A 20217-nucleotide genomic window follows, 5' to 3' on the forward strand; every position below is an offset into this window, starting at 1 on the left:
AAGTTTGGTGGAGGAGGAATCTGGGGCTGTTTTTCATAGTTATTTTTGCCCATGCTGCAAATGGCTATATCAGTCCACTAATACTAAAGGCCCAGTGCCCCCAATTTTCTTTAAAGATTTTTCAGGGTGTGCTGGAGCACCCCTACATCCGTTTGGCTCCTAGAGTAAACTGTAAACTGTTTCTGTTGCAAAACGTTTTGCAATAGAATCCGACTAATGAATACACCCCTGGCTAGGTAGCCCTTGGGAGAATCTCAATTGCATACTCCTCGTGTCCTCTCTCCTTGCCTCCTCCTCAAAATCCATTGGATGAGAAAGCCAGAGGTCCCGCCCCTTTGACCTTCTCTTCCAATGGGTTTTGAGAATGAGGAGATGAGCGCGGACACGAGGAGTATGCAATTCAGATTCTCCCCTTGTTTCATTACACTTTAATCATTTTTAATTTCATACACAAAACACTAGTCATACAGGAGGTATACTAGTCTAGTCACTAGTCATACAGGAGGTATACAAACAAACAAACAAACATATGCTAGGGGGTACAAATAATTACAGGTTATGGAAAGGCCTTAAAAGACAGACCTATTGACTGTTTTTACAGCTTTCTTATTCAAAAAATGTAGAATGATCTTAATTTACTGCTCAAACTCCTTATAGAAAACAAGTGTTTTTTATTAGTGAATTTACATTTATGAATATACAATTTTTCCATTAAAATAGTTTTTCGTTAACCTTATTACAGTTAAGGACACCGAGCAGCACATTCTCCCATAATAAACAAGTCATCAAAAATCTTATCAATTTTAAATCTACAAAAATCTTGTTATCATTTCTTTACATGTAGACAATGTCAAAATAAATGCTAAACTGTTTCTGGACGCTCATCACAAAAAGTACAGTTAGTGTTAATGTCTTTTTTGAGTTTCTTCAGGTAACGATTCGTAGGGTAATATTTATGGATTTGACCTTTCACTACACTTTTTAAAAATACATTTTTAACAAGATCAGCTTTAAAACCATCGCTTTCTGATTAAATAATCTTTATTTCATATTCAATGGGCTATATTTTAAACAGAGGATTAACGTCAATACATTACATCACATTTATATTTTACACTTTCCATGCTCTAGCACTACTGTTTCCACCAATCACAGCACCCAAAGGAAACAATAACGTCATATGTGTATCCTGGGGCCTCCTTCCTTTCAAAAAAATAAAACGATTAAAAAAATAATGGTGTCGCACCGCCCTTTTATTTAGCAATTAGCCAGCAACTACCCCCCCCCCCCAGTGATTTTATACCAGCTTTTGAGATAATCGACGCCATTGCTGAGGCCCACGAAGGATTTGAAAGGTAATGCAGCTTCTCAATGACTTGACCGCCTACATATATATTAGCTATGTACTCAGCTTTAAATTGAGCAATGGTTTGCTTTGTTGCTAATCATTTAATGGCGGCTCCCTCTCCGTCTCCTCGTCGTTGTCGAAGGGAAGGTGGCGGTATTGCTGACGTCTATTGACGCGGGTACTTGCGTGCCAGTGACTCGGTATTACACAAATTCGCTCATTGTCCAAAAGCAAATACAGTGCGAGTCAGCTAGCTACAAGGTATATGAGACCTGGAGAAATGTTAAGAATATAATCTGGTTTATTCACCAACGGCAATGTTTAGCAAGCCAACTAACGTTACGCAGTTTGCTGACTGACACTTTACCCGGCCTAATTTGACTAATTGGCTAACTAGCAAACGTTAATGTTTGCTAGCGAACGTATTCAAATTAGAGGATACTGTCTAACTTGTCCTTAGCCAACGCTGCAGTTAAGCAGTTAGCTAGTTCCGGTAACGTTACCTAGTTAGCAATGGTTAGCTACTTATCTAACATTGCCACAGTTAGTCTTTAGGTTTAGTGCTGTCAGCAACTTAGCTAGCTAGTTAGTAACGTTACTGAATTTCAAATCAAAGTGTATTAGTCACATGCGCCGAATACAACCGGTGTAACCCTTACAATGAAACGCTTACTTACTAGCCCCTAACCAACAATGCAGTTTTTTTTTAAAAACGAATACGGAAAAAAAGTAGCAAGTAATTAAACAGCAGCAGTAAAATAATAATAGCGAGACTATATACAGGGGTGTACCGGTTAGTGATGCACCGATATGACATTTTTGACCAATAGAGAAACTATATTAACATTTGACTTTTAAGCATTCTAGTACAGTTAAATAGTTAACACACACGGACGCAGCGGTTTAAGGCACTGCATCTCAGTGCAAGATGCGCCACTACAGTCCATGATTCGAATCCAGGCTGTATCACATTTGTCAGTGATTGGGAGTCCCATTGGGCTGTGCACAATTGGCCCAGCTTCATCCGGGTTTGGCCGTAATTGTAAATAAGAATTTGTTCTTAACCGACTTGCCTCCTTAAATAAAGGTTACACACACACACACACACACTGACCAAACATGTATTTTGTTGGCATTTACGTATGTCCCCATTACCAGTAAAACATAATCCAACCTAATTTATTTCACTTACTTGCTGTGCTGTTTTGTTGTTAATTTTTTCAGTCGTTTCATTCTCAACCCGAATTTCTATGAATGCCGTTTGGGTCTTTGTGTGTCAAAAAACATACATGTCAAATAACACTATTTGATGTGTCATATAAACTTGTTGACTAATTAGGACCAGAATATGACTGCACGTCACATAATTTAACGTGTTAATGATTTTTTTTACGTAGTTATTACGGTTATTAATCGGTCGAACGATTAATCGGAATGGCCGATTAATTAGGGCCATTTCAAGTTTTCATAACACTCGGAAATCTGTATTTTTGGACACCGATATGGCCGATTTAAAAAAATATATACATATTTGAATTTTTTTTTTTTTTTTCACCTTTATTTAACTAGGCAAGTCTTTTAAGAACACATTCTTATTTTCAATGACAGCCTAGGAACGGTGGGTTAACTGCCTTGTTCAGGGGCAGAAAACAGATTTGTACCTTGTCAGCTCAGGGGTTCAATCTTGTAACCTTACAGTTAACTAGTCCAACGCTCTAACCACATGCCTCTCATTGCACTCCACGGGGAGCCTGCCTGCTACTCGAATGCAGCAAGAAGCCAGGGTAAGTTGCTAGCTAGCATTAAACTTATCTTATAAAAAACAATCAATCATAATCACTAGTTAACTACACATGGTTGATGATATTACTAGTTTATCTAGGGTGTCCTGCGTTGCATATACAGTGGGGCAAAAAAGTATGTAGTCAGCCACCAATTGTGCAAGTTCTCCCACTTAAAAAGATGAGAGGCCTGTAATTTTCATCATAGGTAAACTATGACAGAAAAATGAGAAGGAAAAAAATACAGAAAATCACATTTGTAGGATTTTTTATGAATTTATTTGCAAATTATGGTGGAAAATAAGTATTTGGTCAATAACAAAAGTTTATCTCAATACTTTGTTATATACCCTTTGTTGGCAATGACAGAGGTCAAACATTTTCTGTAAGTCTTCACAAGGTTTTCACACACTGTTGCTGGTATTTTGGCCCATTCCTCCATGCAGATCTCCTATAGAGCAGTGATGTTTTGGGGCTGTTGCTGGGCAACACGGACTTTCAACTCCTTCCAAATATTTTCTATGGGGGTTGAGATCTGGAGACTGGCTAGGCCACTCCAGGACCTTGAAATGCTTCTTACGAAGCCACTCCTTCGTTGCCCGGGCGGTGTGTTTGGGATCATTGTCATGCTGAAAGACCCAGCCACGTTTCATCTTCAATGCCCTTGCTGTTGGAAGGAGGTTTTCACTCAAAACCTCACGATACGTGGCCCCATTCATTCTTTCCTTTACACGGATCAGTCGTCCTGGTCCCTTTGCAGAAAACAGCCCCAAAGCATGATGTTTCCACCTCATGCTTCACAGTAGGTATGGTGTTCTTTGGATGCAACTCAGCATTCTTTGTCCTCCAAACACGACAAGTTGAGTTTTTACCAAAAAGTTATATTTTGGTTTCATCTGACCATATGACATTCTCCCAATCTTCTTCTGGATCATCCAAATGCTCTCTAGCAAACTTCAGACGGGCCTGGACATGTACTGGCTTAAGCAGGGGGACATGTCTGGCACTGCAGGATTTGAGTCCCCGGCGGCGTAGTGTGTTACTGATGGTAGGCTTTGTTAATTTGGGCCCAGTTCTCTGCAGGTCATTCACTAGGTCCCCCCATGTGGTTCTGGGATTTTTGCTCACTGTTCTTGTGATCATTTTGACCCCACAGGGTGAGATCTTGCGTGGAGCCCCAGATCGAGGGAGATTATCAGTGGTCTTGTATGTCTTCCATTTCCTAATAATTGCTCCCACAGTTGATTTCTTCAAACCAAGCTGCTTACCTATTGCAGATTCAGTCTTCCCAGCCTGGTGCAGGTCTACCATTTTGTTTCTGGTGTCCTTTGACAGCTCTTTGGTCTTGGCCATAGTGGAGTTTGGAGTGTGACTGTTTGAGGTTGTGGACAGGTGTCTTTTATACTGATAACAAGTTCAAACAGGTGCCATTAATACAGGTAACGAGTGGAGGACAGAGGAGCCTCTTAAAGAAGAAGTTACAGGTCTGTGAGAGCCAGAAATCTTGCTTGTTTGTAGGTGACCAAATACTTATTTTCCACCATAATTTGCAAATAAATTCATTAAAAATCCTACAATGTGATTTTCTGATTTTTTTTCCCCCATTTTGTCTGTCATAGTTGAAGTGTACCTATGATGAAAAGTACAGGCCTCTCATCTTTTTAAGTGGGAGAACATGCACAATATGTGGCTGACTAAATACATTTTTGCCCCACTGTACATACGGTCACTGTGGGGACGATGTCGTCGATGCACTTATTAATGAAGCCGGTGACTGATGTGGTGAAGTCCTCAATGTTATCAAAGGAATCCCTGAAAATATTCCAGTCTGTGCTAGTTAAACAGTCCTGTAGTTTAGCATCTGCTTCATCAGACCACTTCCGTATTGAGCGCGTCACTTATACTTCCTGTTTGAGTTTTTACTTGTAAGCAGGATGGTGTAAAAACCTGCACCTTTATTTTCATGACTGATCAAACTTGTTTTCTCATGGCTCTGTTGTCCCTCTGCATAATGAGTGAATCCCTCACGTTGGAGATCACGCACCAGTTGCTGTTAACAAAGCGACACACCCCTCCCCCTTTAGTTTTACCCGAGGCTGCCATCCGGCCTTGATGAATAATGGAGAAATCTGCGAGATATACGGTATATTATCCATGTCATTGTTCAGCCAAGACTGCGAAAAACACAGAACATTACAGGTTCCATTGATAGGATGGTCTCAAACGGAGTTCATCCAGTTTGTTCTCCAGTGACTGCACATTCGCCACCAGAACAGAGGCCAATAGAACAGAGGGCAATACATAATATCTTTGCCATCATAGGAGATGGCGGAGACATTATATACAAAAAAAAAGTTCTGAATAAAAATAAATGGCAGAATTGGTCAGGAGCATGTAAAATGTCCATTATCTACTGAAGTGCCATCTTGGTCACTTTAAATCACAATATCACTTGGCCATCTTGGAATCACAATCAATTCACAGTATCGAATCTGTGTATATATAGAATCACAATACATACCATATTGGCAGCTAAGTATCATGATAATATTGTATCGTGAGGTCCCTGGCAATTCCCAGCCCTATCTGTTTCAGTAACAGGAGGTTGGTGGCACCTTAACTGGGAAGGAGGGAGGAGGGACTCGTAGTAATAGATGGAGTGTAATTAGTGGAATGGTATCGAACATGGTTTGATGCAATTCCATTCGCTCCATTCCAGCCATTATTATGAGCCGTCCTCCCCTCAGCAGCCTCCACTGGTTTCAGTGTGTATTGATGGATCAGAGACTCTAGATAGACTCAGAGAGAGCAGCAAGACTTCACTCAGACACAGTTAGTGTATCTGCACAGGTGCACAAGTGTGCTTCACGCTGCTACAACGTGAAAGCAACGGAACCAACACAGCAGAGAATTTGAGCCTCGCACTTCAATGCTCTTAGTTCAATCGAGTACAGGCTTAACTGAATGACAGAGACAGAATATGATGAGGAATTTTATTGAATAGTTTGGAGTAGGCCTCGTGTCTGTGGAATGCTCCTCAGATGCGGATGACAGGTTGCCCTATGCAGCCCCCGGTGGAGGTGGAAGGCTGTTGCTGCGACATGTACGACAGCGTGTTCCAGTTCCCGCTAATATTCAGCAACTTCTCACAGCATTGAAGAGGAGTGGGACAACATTCCACAGGCCACAATCAACAGCCTGATCACTCTATGCAGCCCAAAGGATATGTGTCACGCTGCATAAGGCGGTCACCAGATATTGACTGGTTTTCTGATCCACGCCCCTCTCTTTTTTGTATGGTATCTGTGACCAACAGATGCATATCTATAATCCCAGTCATGTGAAATCCATAGATTAGGGCCTAATTAATTTTTCATTTGACTGATTTCCTTACATGAACTGTTACTAAGTAAAATATTTGGAATTGTTTTGTTCAGAATTTTACAAATTTATGATCCTTGAAAATAGAAAGTGACGATCCAGTCAGACCAGCATAATGAATGAACTGTAACTACATTTGTTTAGGAAGTGTGTACCCACTACTGTTAACTTTGCATCTACGTCATCTCACTGAGTCTACTTTTAACAGGACATGAAACAAAATCCACAGGACAGTACAGGATGGAATATTCCCTCCTGTCACCCTCTAATCTGACTGTGTGTTTGCAGATGTCTCTGGGGGGCTCTCCTGTGACGGTGGTCCAGCTCCCTGGGGGTCATTTCCAGGTGCAGGGGGTGATCCAATCGTCGGTCATCCAGTCCCCACAGGTGCAGACTGTTCAGGTTAGCCAGGCCTGAGTTTTTCAAAGAAATGGAAAGTAGACGATGAATGTAGGGTGTTCCAACAAGAGTGGACATCCAAATATTTCTTTATTGAGGTATCGGGGAAAGCTGTGTGCTTAGTGTGCAAAGAGAGCATCTTTGTCTTGAAGACTACAACTTGTCCCAACACTTCCAGACGAAACATGCAGGGAACTATAGGAATATGTCTTCTGAGCAGACGGCAAGTGCATCAAAAGCATTGCATTCTCAGTTGCAAAACCAGCAAGGACTTTTCACAAAACTGCATTCAGCAAATGACGGAATTGCGAGAGGTAGCTGTGTACTCTCCCACAAAATTGCTAAACATAGCAAGCCATTCGCTGAGGGCGAATTAATTTAAAGAATGTTTTTAATTGACTCTGCAGCAATACTTTGCCCGGACAAGAAAGAGCTGTTTGAAAATGTTTCCCTGTCAAGACGAACAGTGGCATGGTGTGTTGAGGACATCGCAGAGAATATGGAACAACAGTTCAAAGACAAGGTAAAGGATTTCACCTATTTCTCCTTGGTCCTGGATGAGAGCAGTGATGACTTTGAAATTTACAGAGGAGCTTGCTTCAGTGCAGTCAACGAAGAGCACAACCACAATATTTATTGGAGGAGGTTAATAAGTGTGTGGCAAAGCTGGGACTGAGTTTTGAAAAGTTCTCCATTGTGACCACAGATGGGTGCCCAAACATGACAGGAAAAAACATTGACCTTTTGAAAAGGATACAAGATCAAGTAGCTGAGCTGAACCTAGATCATAACATTTTTTTCCTGCATTGCATTATTCATCAGGAGGTGCTCTGTAAATGTGTTTTGAAAATGAGCCATGTTGTGGATACAGTCACTAAAGTGGTAAACTTCATAAACTGCCTGTGGTTTAATGATTTTGCTCTTATCTCACTGTTGGAAGAGGTTGGGTCGTGCAGATCTCCCCTGCCACACAAACGTGAGATGGCTGAGTTTGGGGAAGGTGATTTAAAAGGGTGTGGGACCTGAAGTCAGAGATGGCTGAGTTTGGGGAAGGTGATTAAAAGGGTGTGGGACCTGAAGTCGGAGATTGCTGAGTTTTTGCAAATGAAAGGAAAATATATGGATTTCCCTCAACTGCAAGATAAAGAATGGTTGGCTGATTTTGCCTTCACCGTGGACATCATGGCCTTCATGAATGAACTGGATTCCAAACTACAAGGAAAGGGCCTTTTTGCACATCAGGTGTACAGCCTTGTCTAAGCCTTCAAGGGAAAATTACTCCTCCTGATCCGCCAAGTAGAAACCAACAATCTCACCCACCTTCCGACACTTCTACTGTGTTCCCTATCTGATGACCAGTGGGAGAAGTATACATCGCTGCTGCGTGCTTTGAACAGTGAGTTCTCGTTGTTTCGAGGATTTCAAAGGGTTGGAAAATGACATGCTGTTGGTTTCCTCTCCTTTCACCTTCAATGTGGAAAACGCTCTCACTGAACTGCAACTTGAGCGTATCGATCTTCGGTCTGATGCAGTGATTGGAGAACTATTCAAAACAATGTCACTGACAAGGTTCTATGCATATCTCGACCAACAAAACTTTCCAAAGATTAGGAGTCATGCTCAGAAGATGATTGCACTGTTTAGGTCAACCTACGTATGTGAACAGACATTTTCAGTGATGAAATATAACAAGTCAAGGCACAGATCATCTCTTACTGACTCACCTCTCAGCAATCCTGAGCATAGTGACGTCAGAAACTATACCTGACTTCACTGCTTTAGTCAATACCCATCAGAGACTTCACTCCTCACACTGATTGAGTAGTTTAAATGTAATGTTGAGCTCTCCCTCTTTCTTGTGTTTTTGTGCATACCCTTTAACAAGAGTTCTGTCCGTGGTGCTGAATGCACAGTGTACTTTTCCCTCCGTGTAGTTCATTGAATGTTTAATAATGAAAATACCTACCAAAAGGAGAACATGGATGTGGTTTGTTTCTGTGCATGTTAAAAAAGAAAAGTAAGCAGCATATCTGGATGGGATTTATAGTAGATATCTGTCAACGCAGTCATACACATGATGTATCATCCTATAATATGATGCTGGCCCGCGATGGCAAAATTATATTCTAATGTGGCCCTCCATGGAAAATAATTGCCCAGGCCTGAGGTTATTTTATTTTATTTAAAAAATATATATATATATATTTCACCTTTATTTAACCAGGTAGGCCAGTTGAGAACAAGTTTCCATTTACAACTGCGACCTGGCCAAGATAAAGCAAAGCAGTGCGATTTTAAAAACAACAACACCGAGTTACACATAAACAAACGTACAGTCAATAACACAATAGAAAAATATATGTACAGTGTGTGCAAATGTAGAAGAGTAGGGAGGTAAGGCAATAAGTAGGCCATAGAGACGGAATAATTACAATTTAGCATTAACACTGGCGTGATGGATGTGCAGATGATGATGTGCAAGTAGAGATACTGGGATGCAAAAGAGCAAGAAGATAAGTAACAATTGGGGGATGAGGTAGTTGGGTGTGCTATTTACATTTTGGCTGCGTACAGGTACAGTGATCGGTAAGCTGCTCTAACTTTCAGCATCAGCTGTCAGAGAGGGAGATATAAGACTCAGTGATGTTTGCTATTCGTTCCAGTCATTGGCAGCAGAGAACTGTAAGGAAAGGCAAGAGGAGCTCCTCAACAACCAGGAACTAGGTCTGGGCCCATGTTCACAAACATCTCAGAGTAGGAATGCAAATCAAGGATCAGTTTTGGCTTTGAGATCAAAATGAATAAGATTACATGGATAGGGGGACCCGGATCCTAGATCAGCACCATCTTTGAGATGCCTAATGAATACTGGCCATGGACTACAGTGCCTCTGGACGACAGTGAGGTGTCCCCTGTTCTTCTAGCATAACTTAAATCTGTTAGCCTTTGTCCTACTGTATTACTATTGTAAATGTGTGATTGAATCTCTATCTTGTGCCCCCACATTCTGATCTTAGGTATTAAGTAAACATCTCTCCTCCACAGGGCCAGGGCTCAGACAGTGACGACTCCCAGGACTCCTCAGACAGTGGAGCCTCCGCCCAGAAGACCAGAGAGATACTGGCCAGACGGCCCTCCTACAGGTAGCTGTCCCCGCACTGTTGTGTCCAAAACACCATCTTAAGTTTCCCATTTGTAATAGTGAAAAGAAGTGTGTGCAGACTGCAAAGGTCACTGCTGAACTGGGATGTTAAATAGTATCTATGATGATGTGGAAAAACAGTCAATCTCAATGTATAAGTAGTGAACTGAAATCCAACAATGATACTACATTGATGTTACCTTTTGGATGTTTACTAGTGAGCTACCTATTCTCCATAAAATGTTCCAATCTCATTTGTTTGATTCTGTAGCATAGTGTTTTTTGTTAATTACCACCTCCTGCCAAAACAACAAACATATAATAGAATTACCCATCTTTATGGTAATATTTTAATGGATGAGTAATCTCCTGCTTCTTCCCGGTGGTCTGTAGAAAGATCCTCAATGAGCTGTCTGCTGAGGAGGTGGCGTCACGGAACGAGGGAGAGGATGACAACCCTGCTTCCTCTGGCATGACCACAGTGACAGTGCCCAACACCCAGACAATCTACCAGACCAGCAGCGGCCAGTACAGTAAGGGTTGCCCTACTAATAGTCTTACCAATTCACCACTGTCATCATAAATAGATTCTACAATTGGATATTGTTAAGAATTGGAGGCACTTGCTAAGTAATGGATCATCAATGATGGGCTTCTGCAGTTTTGTGAAAATATACCCCACCGCAGGGGACAGGTAGTGCCAAATGGCTCATTATGTGATTTCCCAAGGCAACAGCAAGGCCACATACAGTTGACACACATTGAGTATGCTTTATGTCAATGGATGACATCCTCTGTTTAATGACAAATGTAACTAAATATCATGTAAAATGTGATCTACATGTATTTTATTTAACTAGGCAAGTCAATTAAGAACAATTTCTTATTTACAATGACGGCCTAAAGTAATTATAATGAGGGCCATAAAAAATAACTAGTAATGCTGCATACTCCAAGAAAGGTTAAAATCTCACCATTCTGATAAAAAAATAGTTGTAAATTGCTGAGGTGTAGTCACTTTTGGACACAAGCTCAAGTACACACTACAAATATGATAAACCTTTGAAATGTTTTGATTTCCTATTCAACAAAAATGTAAGGCTTGATTACTTATATGCTCTCTAAATATAGAATAATCAAATTATAAAAACGACTAAGATGTCACCCTCTGTATTACTGTAAAATACATATTTGTATGTTTAGGGTTAGAGAAAATGTGCATATTTTAGCTTGGCTTCCTAAACTCACCTTTCATCTACCGTTCAAAAGTTTGGGGTCACTTAGAAATGTCCTTGTTTTTGAAAGAAAAACACATTTTGTTCATTAAAATTACATTGTTAATGTTGTAAATGACTTGTAGCTGGAAACGGCAGATTTTTATGGAATATCTATATAGGCGTACGGAGGCCCATTATCAGCAAACATCACTCTTGTGTTCCAATGGCACGTTGTGTTAGATAATCCAAGTTTATAATTTTAAAAGGCTAATTGATCATTAGAAAACCCTTTTGCAATTATGTTAGCACAGCTGAAAGCCATCGTTCTGATTAAAGAAGCAATAAAACTGGTCTTCTTTAGACTAGCTGAGTATCTGGAGCATCAGCATTTGTGGGTTCAATTTACAGGCTCAAAATTACAAGAAACAAAGAACTTTCTTCTGAAACTCGTCAGTCTATTCTTGTTCTGAGAAATGAAGGCTATTCCATGTGAGAAATTGCCAAGAAACTAAAGATCTTGTACAATGCTGTGTACTACTCCACAGAACAGCGTAAACTGGCTCAAACCAGAATAGAAAGAGTGGGAGGCCCTGGTCCTCTTGCTCAGTTGTGCACAAGTACATTAGTATGTCTAGTTTGAGAAACAGACGCCTCACAAGTCCTCAACTGGCAGCTTCATTAAATAGTACCCGCAAAACACCAGTCTCAACGTCAACAGTGACGAGGCGACTCCGGGATGCTGGCCTTCTAGGCAGTGTTCCTCTGTCCAGTGTTTGTTCTTTTGCCAATCTTAATCTTTTATTTTTATTGGCCAGTCTTAGATGTGGCTTTTTCTTTGCAACTCTGCCTAGAAGGCCAGCATCCTGGAATCGCCTCGTCACTTGATGTCTACACTGTACAATGTCTACACTGTATTTTTGATCAATTTGATGTTATTTTAATGGGCAAAAAATGTTAGGACATTTCTAAGTGACCCCAGACTTTTGAACAGTAGTGTATATTTTTTATTTAACTATGCATGTCAGTTAAGAACAAATTCTTATTTACAATGACGACCTACCCTGGCCAGACCCGGACGACGCTTGGCCGGACGACGCTTGTGCGCCGCCCTATGGGACTCTCAATCAAATCAAATTAATTTATAAAGCCCTTCTTACATCAGCTGATATGTCAAATTGCTGTACAGAAACCCAGCCTAAAACCCCAAACGGCAAGCAATGCAGGTGTAGAAGCACGGTGGCTAGGAAAAACTCCCTAGAAAGGCCCAAACCTAGGAAGAAACCTAGAGAGGAACCAGGCTATGAGGGGTGGCCAGTCCTCTTCTGGCTGTGCCGGGTGGAGATTATAACAGAACATGGCCAAGATGTTCAAATGTTCATAGATGACCAGCAGGGTCAAAATAATAATCACAGTAGTTGTTGAGGGTGCAACAGGTCAGCACCTCAGGAGTAAATGTCAGTTGGCTTTTCATAGCAGATCATTCAGAGTATCTCTGCTGTCTCAAGAGAGTTGGAAACAGCAGGTCTGGTACAGGTAGCACGTCCTGTGAACAGGTCAGTGTTCCATAGCCGCAGGCAGAACAGTTGAAACTGGAGCAGCAGCACGGCCAGGTGGACTGGGGACAGCAAGGAGTTATCAGGCCAGGTGGTCTTGAGGCAGGGTCCTAGGGCTCAGGTCCTCTGAGAGAAAGAGAGAGAGAGAGAGAGCATACTTAAATTCACACTAGTCACCGGATAAGACAGGAGAAATACTCCATATATAACAGACTGCCCCTAGCCCCCCGACACAAACTACTGCAGCATAAATACTGGAGGCTGAGACAGGAGGGGTCGGGAGACACTGTGGCCCCATTCGACGATACCCCCGGACAGGGCCAAACAGGCTTGATATAACCCCACCCACTTTGCCAAAGCACAGCCCCCACACCACTAGAGGGATATCTTCAACCACCAACTTACCATCCTGAGACAATGCCGAGTATAGCCCACAAAGATCTCCGCCACGGCACAACCCAAGGGGGGGCGCCAACCCAGATAGGAAGATCACGTCAGTGACTCAACCCACTCAAGTGACGCACCTCTCCTAGGGAGGGCATGGAAGAGCTTCAGTAAGCCAGTGACTCAGCCCCTATAATAGGGTTAGAGGCAGAGAATCCCAGTGGAGAGAGGGGAACCGGCCAGGCAGAGACAGCAAGGGCGGTTCGTTGCTCCAGTGCCTTTCCGTTCACCTTCACACTCCTGGGCCAGACTACACTCAATCATAGGATCTACTGAAGAGATGAGTCTTCAATAAAGACTTAAAGGTTGAGACTGAGTCTGCATCTCTCACATGGGTAGGCAGACCATTCCATACAAATTGAGCTCTATAGGAGAAAGCCCTGCCTCCAGCTGTTTGCTTAGAAATTCTAGGGACAGTTAGGAGGCCTGCGTCTTGTGACAGTAGTGTACGTGTAGGCATGTACATCAGGACCAAATCAGAAAGATAGGTAGGAGGATGCCCATGTAATGCTTTGTAGGTTAGCAGTAAAACCTTGAAATCAGCCTTTGCCTTAACAGGAAGCCAGTGTTGAGAGGCTAGCACTGGAGTAATATGATACAATGTTTTGCTTCTATTCAAGATTCTAACAGCCGTGTTTAGCACCAACTGAAGTTTATTTAGTGCTTTTTCCGGGTAGCCGGAAAGTAGAGCATTGCAGTAGTCTAACCTAGAAGTAACAAAAGCGTGGATTAATTTTTCTGCATCATTTTTGGACAAAGTTTCTGATTTTTGCAATGTTACGTAGATGGAAAAAAGCTGTCCTTGAAACAGTCTTGATATGTTCGTTGAAAGAGAGATCAGGGTCCAGAGTAACGCCGAGGTCCTTTACAGATTTATTTGAGACGACTGTACAGCCAAGATTAATTGCCAGATTCAACAGAAGATCTTTGTTTCTTGGGACCTTTGAACAAGCATCTCTGTTTTCTCCAAGTTTAAAAGTAGAACATTTGCAGCCATCCACTTCCTTATGTCTGAAACACAGGCTTCTAGCGAGGGCAATTTTGGGGCTTCACCATGTTTTATATAAATGTACAGCTGTGTATCATCCGCATAGCAGTGAAAGTTAACATTATGTTTCCAAATGACATCATCAAGAAGTAAAATGTATAGTGGTCCTAAAACGGAACCTTGAGGAACACCGAAATTTACAGTTGATTTGGACAAACCATCCACAGGGACAAACTGATATCTTTCTGACAGATAAGATCTAAACCAGGCTAGAACTTGTCCGTGTAGACCAATTTGGGTTTCCAATCGCTCCAAAAGATTGTGGTTATCGATGGTATCAAAAGCAGCACTAAGGTCTAGGAGCACGAGGACAGATGCAGAGCCTCGGTCTGACGCCATTAAAAGGTCATTTACCAACTTCACAAGTGCAGTCTCAGTGCTATGATCGGGTCTAAAACCAGACTGAAGCGTTGCGTATACATGTTTGTTTTCAGGAAGGCAGTGATCTGTGGCGCAACAAAAGCTTTTTCTAAAACAAAATACAATCATGGCCGGATGTGATACAGCCTGGAATCGAACCAGGGACTGTAGTGACGCCTCTTGCACTGAGATGCAGCGCCTTAGACCGCTATGCCACTCGGGAGCCCCCGTTTATAACTTTTGTCTGAGTGTTTTTTTTGGTTTAAAATCTATAAATTATTTTAGATTACTTTGATAAACTTTGCAATAAATAGATCTCTGAATGTGACGAAACCACTCTCCCCTGCTGCACAACAATGTAAGGATTGCAGGCATGTGCTTTGTTTGTGGCTGTGATGTAGGGTTCAGCCAGGACTTGGAGAGTCACCACAGCTTAATTTGTGTCAGACTTCATGACCTAGTCACACAGGCGGAAGAGAAACGCTTGTGTCTGAGATCCAGGGCTACCGCTCAATGCATGCCATTTCGATCTGCGGTTTCCATGTCACTTCTGTGCAGCATGAGTAGGGAGCTAATACACTTGAATAATGCAACACGGCATGTAGAAATATTGAAACTGTTAATTACTGTTCGCAAACAATGTCCATACAGGCTAAAACACTTTACAATGCAACTGGTATCGATTTTCCATATAGGTACCCATCACTAGTAGTTACTATTGACCCTAACTTCCTGTGTGTTTCTGTAGTTACCATCGTCCCTAATTTCCTGTTTGTTTATCTGTAGTTACCATCGCCCCTAACGGCACCATTCAACTGGCCAACCCGGGGTCAGAGAGTCTTCAGGGCTTACAGACTCTCACCATGACCAACTCAGGCCAACAGCAGGGCACCACCATCCTACATTATGCCCAGACGCCCGACGGACAGCAGCTACTCGTGCCCAGCAACCAGGTGGTCGTACAGAGTGAGTATGGCTTCATGACTCACGGAAAGATTTGAGACAATACCATAAGGAGAAGTACCCAGTAGTTTTCCCGTTGTCACTGAAGCCTCCCTGAAGGTGAGTAAATATGCTTGCAGACCCCATTGTAATGTGTTGAGATTTATAAAGAGGAGATGCCCTCATCTATTGTTTTGATTGGCCTCATCCCCCTCAGGTGCAGGAGGAGAGATGCAGACGTACCAGATCCGCACGGCGCCCACAGCGCAACAGACTGTGGTCATGACTTCCCCTGTAGGAATGTCTGAGCAGAAGACTGGCGACCCCACCATGAAGAGAGAGATCCGACTCGCTAAGAACAGGTGTGTGTGGGCATAAGGATGATGATGATGGGTCTGTGTGTGTACGAGAATGTATTGTGGCAGTGCACAGTTGGTCCCTTTGTGTGTGAACGTTAAAATGTAAAATTATTTAGGTTGTTTTTCTACTTATTATGTACTATAGCTTTGTAAGACTATAAATGGCCAACCACCCAGCTTTGGAGTAGTTTGGTCTATTTCCCTGCTTTTGAGAGGAGCTGGCTACTGTACCTGGAGACTTCCAGCAATTGCGCTAAGCTAACAATTTGCTGACTTCAATTATGTACAAACGGCACGCAGAGACATAAAAACGGTATCCTTAAGCTCATGTGACTCTGGGTAACTAGAATGACGACCTAAACCTAAAACAGTATCCCTTAAATGTAATCCTCTAAAGCAGTTTTCTGTGTTTCTTCCGGGCAGGGAAGCGGCCCGTGAGTGTCGCAGGAAGAAGAAGGAATACGTCAAGTGTCTGGAGAACCGTGTGGCCGTGCTGGAGAACCAGAACAAGACTCTCATTGAGGAACTCAAGACGTTAAAGGACCTGTACCATGTCAAAACAGGATAACCAGGAGGACAAGAAGAGAAGCCGGCCAGCAAGCAAGACTTTTACCGTCAGCGAGCGGCTTTGTTCTGCCACATGGACAACGCGAGGTTAACCGGGAACACCTTTAATTTCAGACCTGAAATCATCCTCCTCAGTTTGTGTTTTATACTGTTTGTTTTAACAAACACGGTGGCCATGGTGTTCCATATAAAAGACAATGAAAAGAGTGTGAAAGAGAGGTCTGTTTTTAATCAGAACTCTTTTTATTGAGCTAACAGATTGGATAACCAATGCTTAATGTTTATTCGTGTATATTTTGTGAGCACATGGAAGGTGTGAATTTTGAGCATAATCATTGACAATCAATTTCCAATTGTGTCCCCCTTTACCAGAATCCACATTTTCCTTTATTTATTTTTTTAAAGTGTAGCAGTGGGCTCAATCTGCTGTTTTTAACATCAAACAATTATCAGCTGAATTGTTATTGTTTGATGACCTCATGGTGTGATTCATGTGTCTTATGTGAACCAGCTATTTTCACCCCACACCCCTTTTTCCCCCATGAGGAAATGTTATAAGTCTCATTCCTTACCCTTTTAAGTGGTATTTGATAAGATTGTCTTAGTAACAGCTAATTCAGCTTTACATAATCTATCAGGGAGAACACACAATGTCAGGGTAATATTTATTTTATATTTCTGGGGGCAAATCAAATGAAAAGAGGGAAAGCAATGTCACTCATTCAGTAAATGGAAATAAATATTTTTCCAAATGTTCTTTTGGCTTACTCGTATGGGCTTGTTTCCTGGACACTGAGCCTTGTCCTGGGTGGGGTATATTCATTACAATTGCAACGGAAACCGTTTACCATTTAAGAACCAAACAGAAGCGAACGAAACTGGGAGGGACCTACCTGAATTTGAATAGAAACACTTGTTTTTGAATAGAAACACGAGTGTTTTCCGTTTGGAGTAAACGGTTTATTTTGCAACAGACTGTTTTAAAAACAATCAGTATAATTAATATGTTTTGCAATGATAACGATTGTTTCTATTGGACAAATTCAGGTAGGTCCCTCCACATTTGGTTCCAAGTGAATACACCCCTGGACTAAAGGTATGCATTTTATTGCAAAACTAGTCATAAAGGGATATTTTAGCCAAAAACTGAGAAATTAGTCCAGTCGGCCCTTTTAGTGATGAGTGTTTGAGGTTATGGGTATACTACGACCTCTAGTGGTCTCTAGCTAGGTTTACTTCCAATTGGTGACTGACTAGCAGTGGGCAGATATGTAATCTTAATTTAACTAGTCAAGTCAGTTAATAACTAATTCTTATTTACAATGAAGGCCTACCTTGTTCAGGGGCAGAATGACAGATTTGTACCTTGTCAGCTCAACACTCTAACCAGTAGGCTACCTGCCGCCCCAGAGTACAGGTAGGTTATTCTAAATGATGAGATTATGGTTAAGAGCAAGAATATTTGTACTCGTCAAAAAGCAGTCAAGCATCACGTCACCAAAATAAGACCCTCGATATTAGAAAGGCACATCAAGATCACTGCACTTTCACCACCTTGCATGGTTTCCCGAGTCATAGTGGGAGGACCATATGCCTTATCATTGTGTGACTCCAAGTTTACTTTGATATGATGGTTGTATCAATATTTGGGCATAAAGGCATTTCCACCACAATTAATTTTACTGACAAAAAGATCCTACCATGTGTAACGAAACAAATTCTCTGTTTGCATTTATAAAATTGTTCCGAAGCTTCCATCGCAGCTGTTATGATTTTTTTTTAAATATGTTTTGCCTTTACTCGCATAAAAACTTCAGATGGAAACGTGGCACAGTTCTGTGACTGGTCATACCTATAAAATAAAAATATGACAGCTGAAAAAGAAGTTTTGGTACAATTGTATAAATGCTGACAGATCATTTGTTCGACATGGTGGGACCTTTTTGTGTCAGTAAAATTATGCAAGAAACCTAGTGTTGAATAAAAATGTAGTGCTTGATGTTTTTCCATTACCAATTTAGGCAAATTGTGCTTTAATAAATTGGTGACATCTTGTATGCCCTCCCACCTACAGTGCCTTCAGAAAGTATTCACACCCCTTGACTTGTCCCACATTTTGTGTTACAGCCTGAATTCAAAAATGGATTAAATAGATTCCCCCCCCCCTCACCCATCTATACACAATACTCCATAATGACAAAGTTAAAAAATAAATTGTGATAATTTATTGAAAATGAAATACAGAAATATCTCATTTACACAAGTATTCACACCTCTGAGTCAATACTTTGTAGAAGCACTCGTTGAATTTGCAATTTCCAGCTTGTTGTTTAATGTTTATGTCCAATGGCCGATGAGCACTGATGTTTTATCTATCATTGAAAAGGATTTGCCAGTAGATAGTCGACTTGATTCATGATGATGACTGCTTGTCTAGCTAAGATTTTGAAAAAGAGACCGTGTTTGTATGCGGCTTTATTAACTAAATTATATTTATTTGACAATATTTGCAAACTGATATGTGTCATATATTAATGCCAAAATAACATCCAAAACAGGCCAAATATATATATATATATATATATATATATATATACATATTTAGATAAACAGGTGGGGCTGAATGACGGGTCGCCACTGGGTCTTGCCATAGAATTAAGTCGATTTAAGTCAAAACCAACTTGGCGACTCAAGAACATTCACTGTCTTGGTAAGCAACTCCAATGCAGATATGGCCTTTTGTTTTAGGTTATTGTCCTGCTTACAGATTAATTCATGGTGGAAAGCAGACTGAACCAGGTTTTCCTTTAGGATTTAGCCTGTGCTTAGCTTCATTCAGTAAATGTTTTATCCTGAAAAACTCCCCAGTCGTTAACAATTACAAGCCATGACATGATGGAGCCACTACTATGCTTGAGAAAATGGAGGGTGGTACTCAGTAATGTGTTGTAATGGATTTGGCCCTAACATAACACTTTGTATTGAGGACAAAAAGTAAATTGCTTTGCCACAATTTTGCAGTAATACTTTAGTGCGTTGTTGCAAACAGGATGCATGTTTTGGAATATTTTTATTCTGCACAGGCTTCCTTCTTGTCACTGTAAATTAGGTTAGTATTGTGTAGTAACTACAATGTAGTTGACCCGGCCTCATGGTGAAATCCCTGGGCCATTTCCTTCCTCTCCAGCAACTGAGTTAGGAAGGACGCCTGTATTGTTGTAGTGACTGGGTGTATTGATACACCACCAAAAGTGTAATTAATAACTTACCATGCTCAAAGGGATAATCAATGTCTGCTTTAAAATTGTTACCCATCTACCACTAGCTTCCTTTCTCTGCAAGGCATTGGAAAACATCTCTGGTCTTTGTGGTTGAATTTGTGTTTGATATTCACTGCTCGACTGAGGGACTTAACATGTGAGATGAGATAGTCATTCAAAAATAATGTTAAACACTATTATTGCACATAGTGAGTCCATACAACTTATGTGACTTGTTAACCACATTTTTACTCCTGAACTCATTTAGGCCCCTTTGCCATAAAGGGGTTGAAAACTTATTGACTCAAGACATTTCAGCATTTCATTTTTAATGAATTTGTAAACATTTTGAAAAACTTCATTCTACTTTGACATTATGGGGTATTGTGTGTAGGCTAGTGAGAGAAAAAAAATCT

At 41.2% G+C, this 20217-nt stretch overlaps 1 protein-coding gene across 9 annotated transcripts; it reads left to right on the top strand.

The window, feature by feature from the left end:
• The first annotated feature begins 706 nt into the window (after positions 1 to 706).
• On the top strand, positions 707 to 17297 carry LOC110528175 (cyclic AMP-dependent transcription factor ATF-1). Of its 9 annotated transcripts, none has more exons than XM_036983719.1 (8): positions 707 to 1355; positions 3121 to 3132; positions 6799 to 6897; positions 9955 to 10052; positions 10445 to 10584; positions 15460 to 15639; positions 15833 to 15977; positions 16398 to 17297. In XM_036983719.1, exons 3-8 carry the CDS (start codon positions 6799 to 6801, stop codon positions 16540 to 16542), a joined length of 807 nt encoding a protein of 268 aa, XP_036839614.1. In that variant the 5' UTR covers positions 707 to 1355; positions 3121 to 3132; the 3' UTR covers positions 16543 to 17297. The 9 variants fall into 9 exon arrangements, with proteins under 9 accessions (XP_036839614.1, XP_021465697.2, XP_021465692.2 ...); XM_021610017.2 differs by having other exon boundaries at positions 710 to 1355; positions 3099 to 3132; positions 6799 to 6912; XM_036983718.1 differs by having other exon boundaries at positions 713 to 1609; positions 6799 to 6912.
• Positions 17298 to 20217: the final 2920 nt, after the last annotated feature.

This window comes from Oncorhynchus mykiss, chromosome 7 (assembly GCF_013265735.2).
Source record: "Oncorhynchus mykiss isolate Arlee chromosome 7, USDA_OmykA_1.1, whole genome shotgun sequence".
Taxonomy (NCBI): domain Eukaryota; kingdom Metazoa; phylum Chordata; class Actinopteri; order Salmoniformes; family Salmonidae; genus Oncorhynchus; species Oncorhynchus mykiss.

Bases quoted from the DNA above. Each gene is read 5' to 3' on its own strand.
- LOC110528175 (XM_036983715.1), top strand. From the start codon at position 7,295: ATGTTTTTAATTGACTCTGCAGCAATACTTTGCCCGGACAAGAAAGAG. The intron at 7,433-9,954 runs GTAAAGGATTTC...TCTCCTCCACAG, and splicing joins AACAACAGTTCAAAGACAAG to GGCCAGGGCTCAGACAGTGA. The intron at 10,585-15,459 runs GTAAGGGTTGCC...GTTTATCTGTAG, and splicing joins GACCAGCAGCGGCCAGTACA to TTACCATCGCCCCTAACGGC.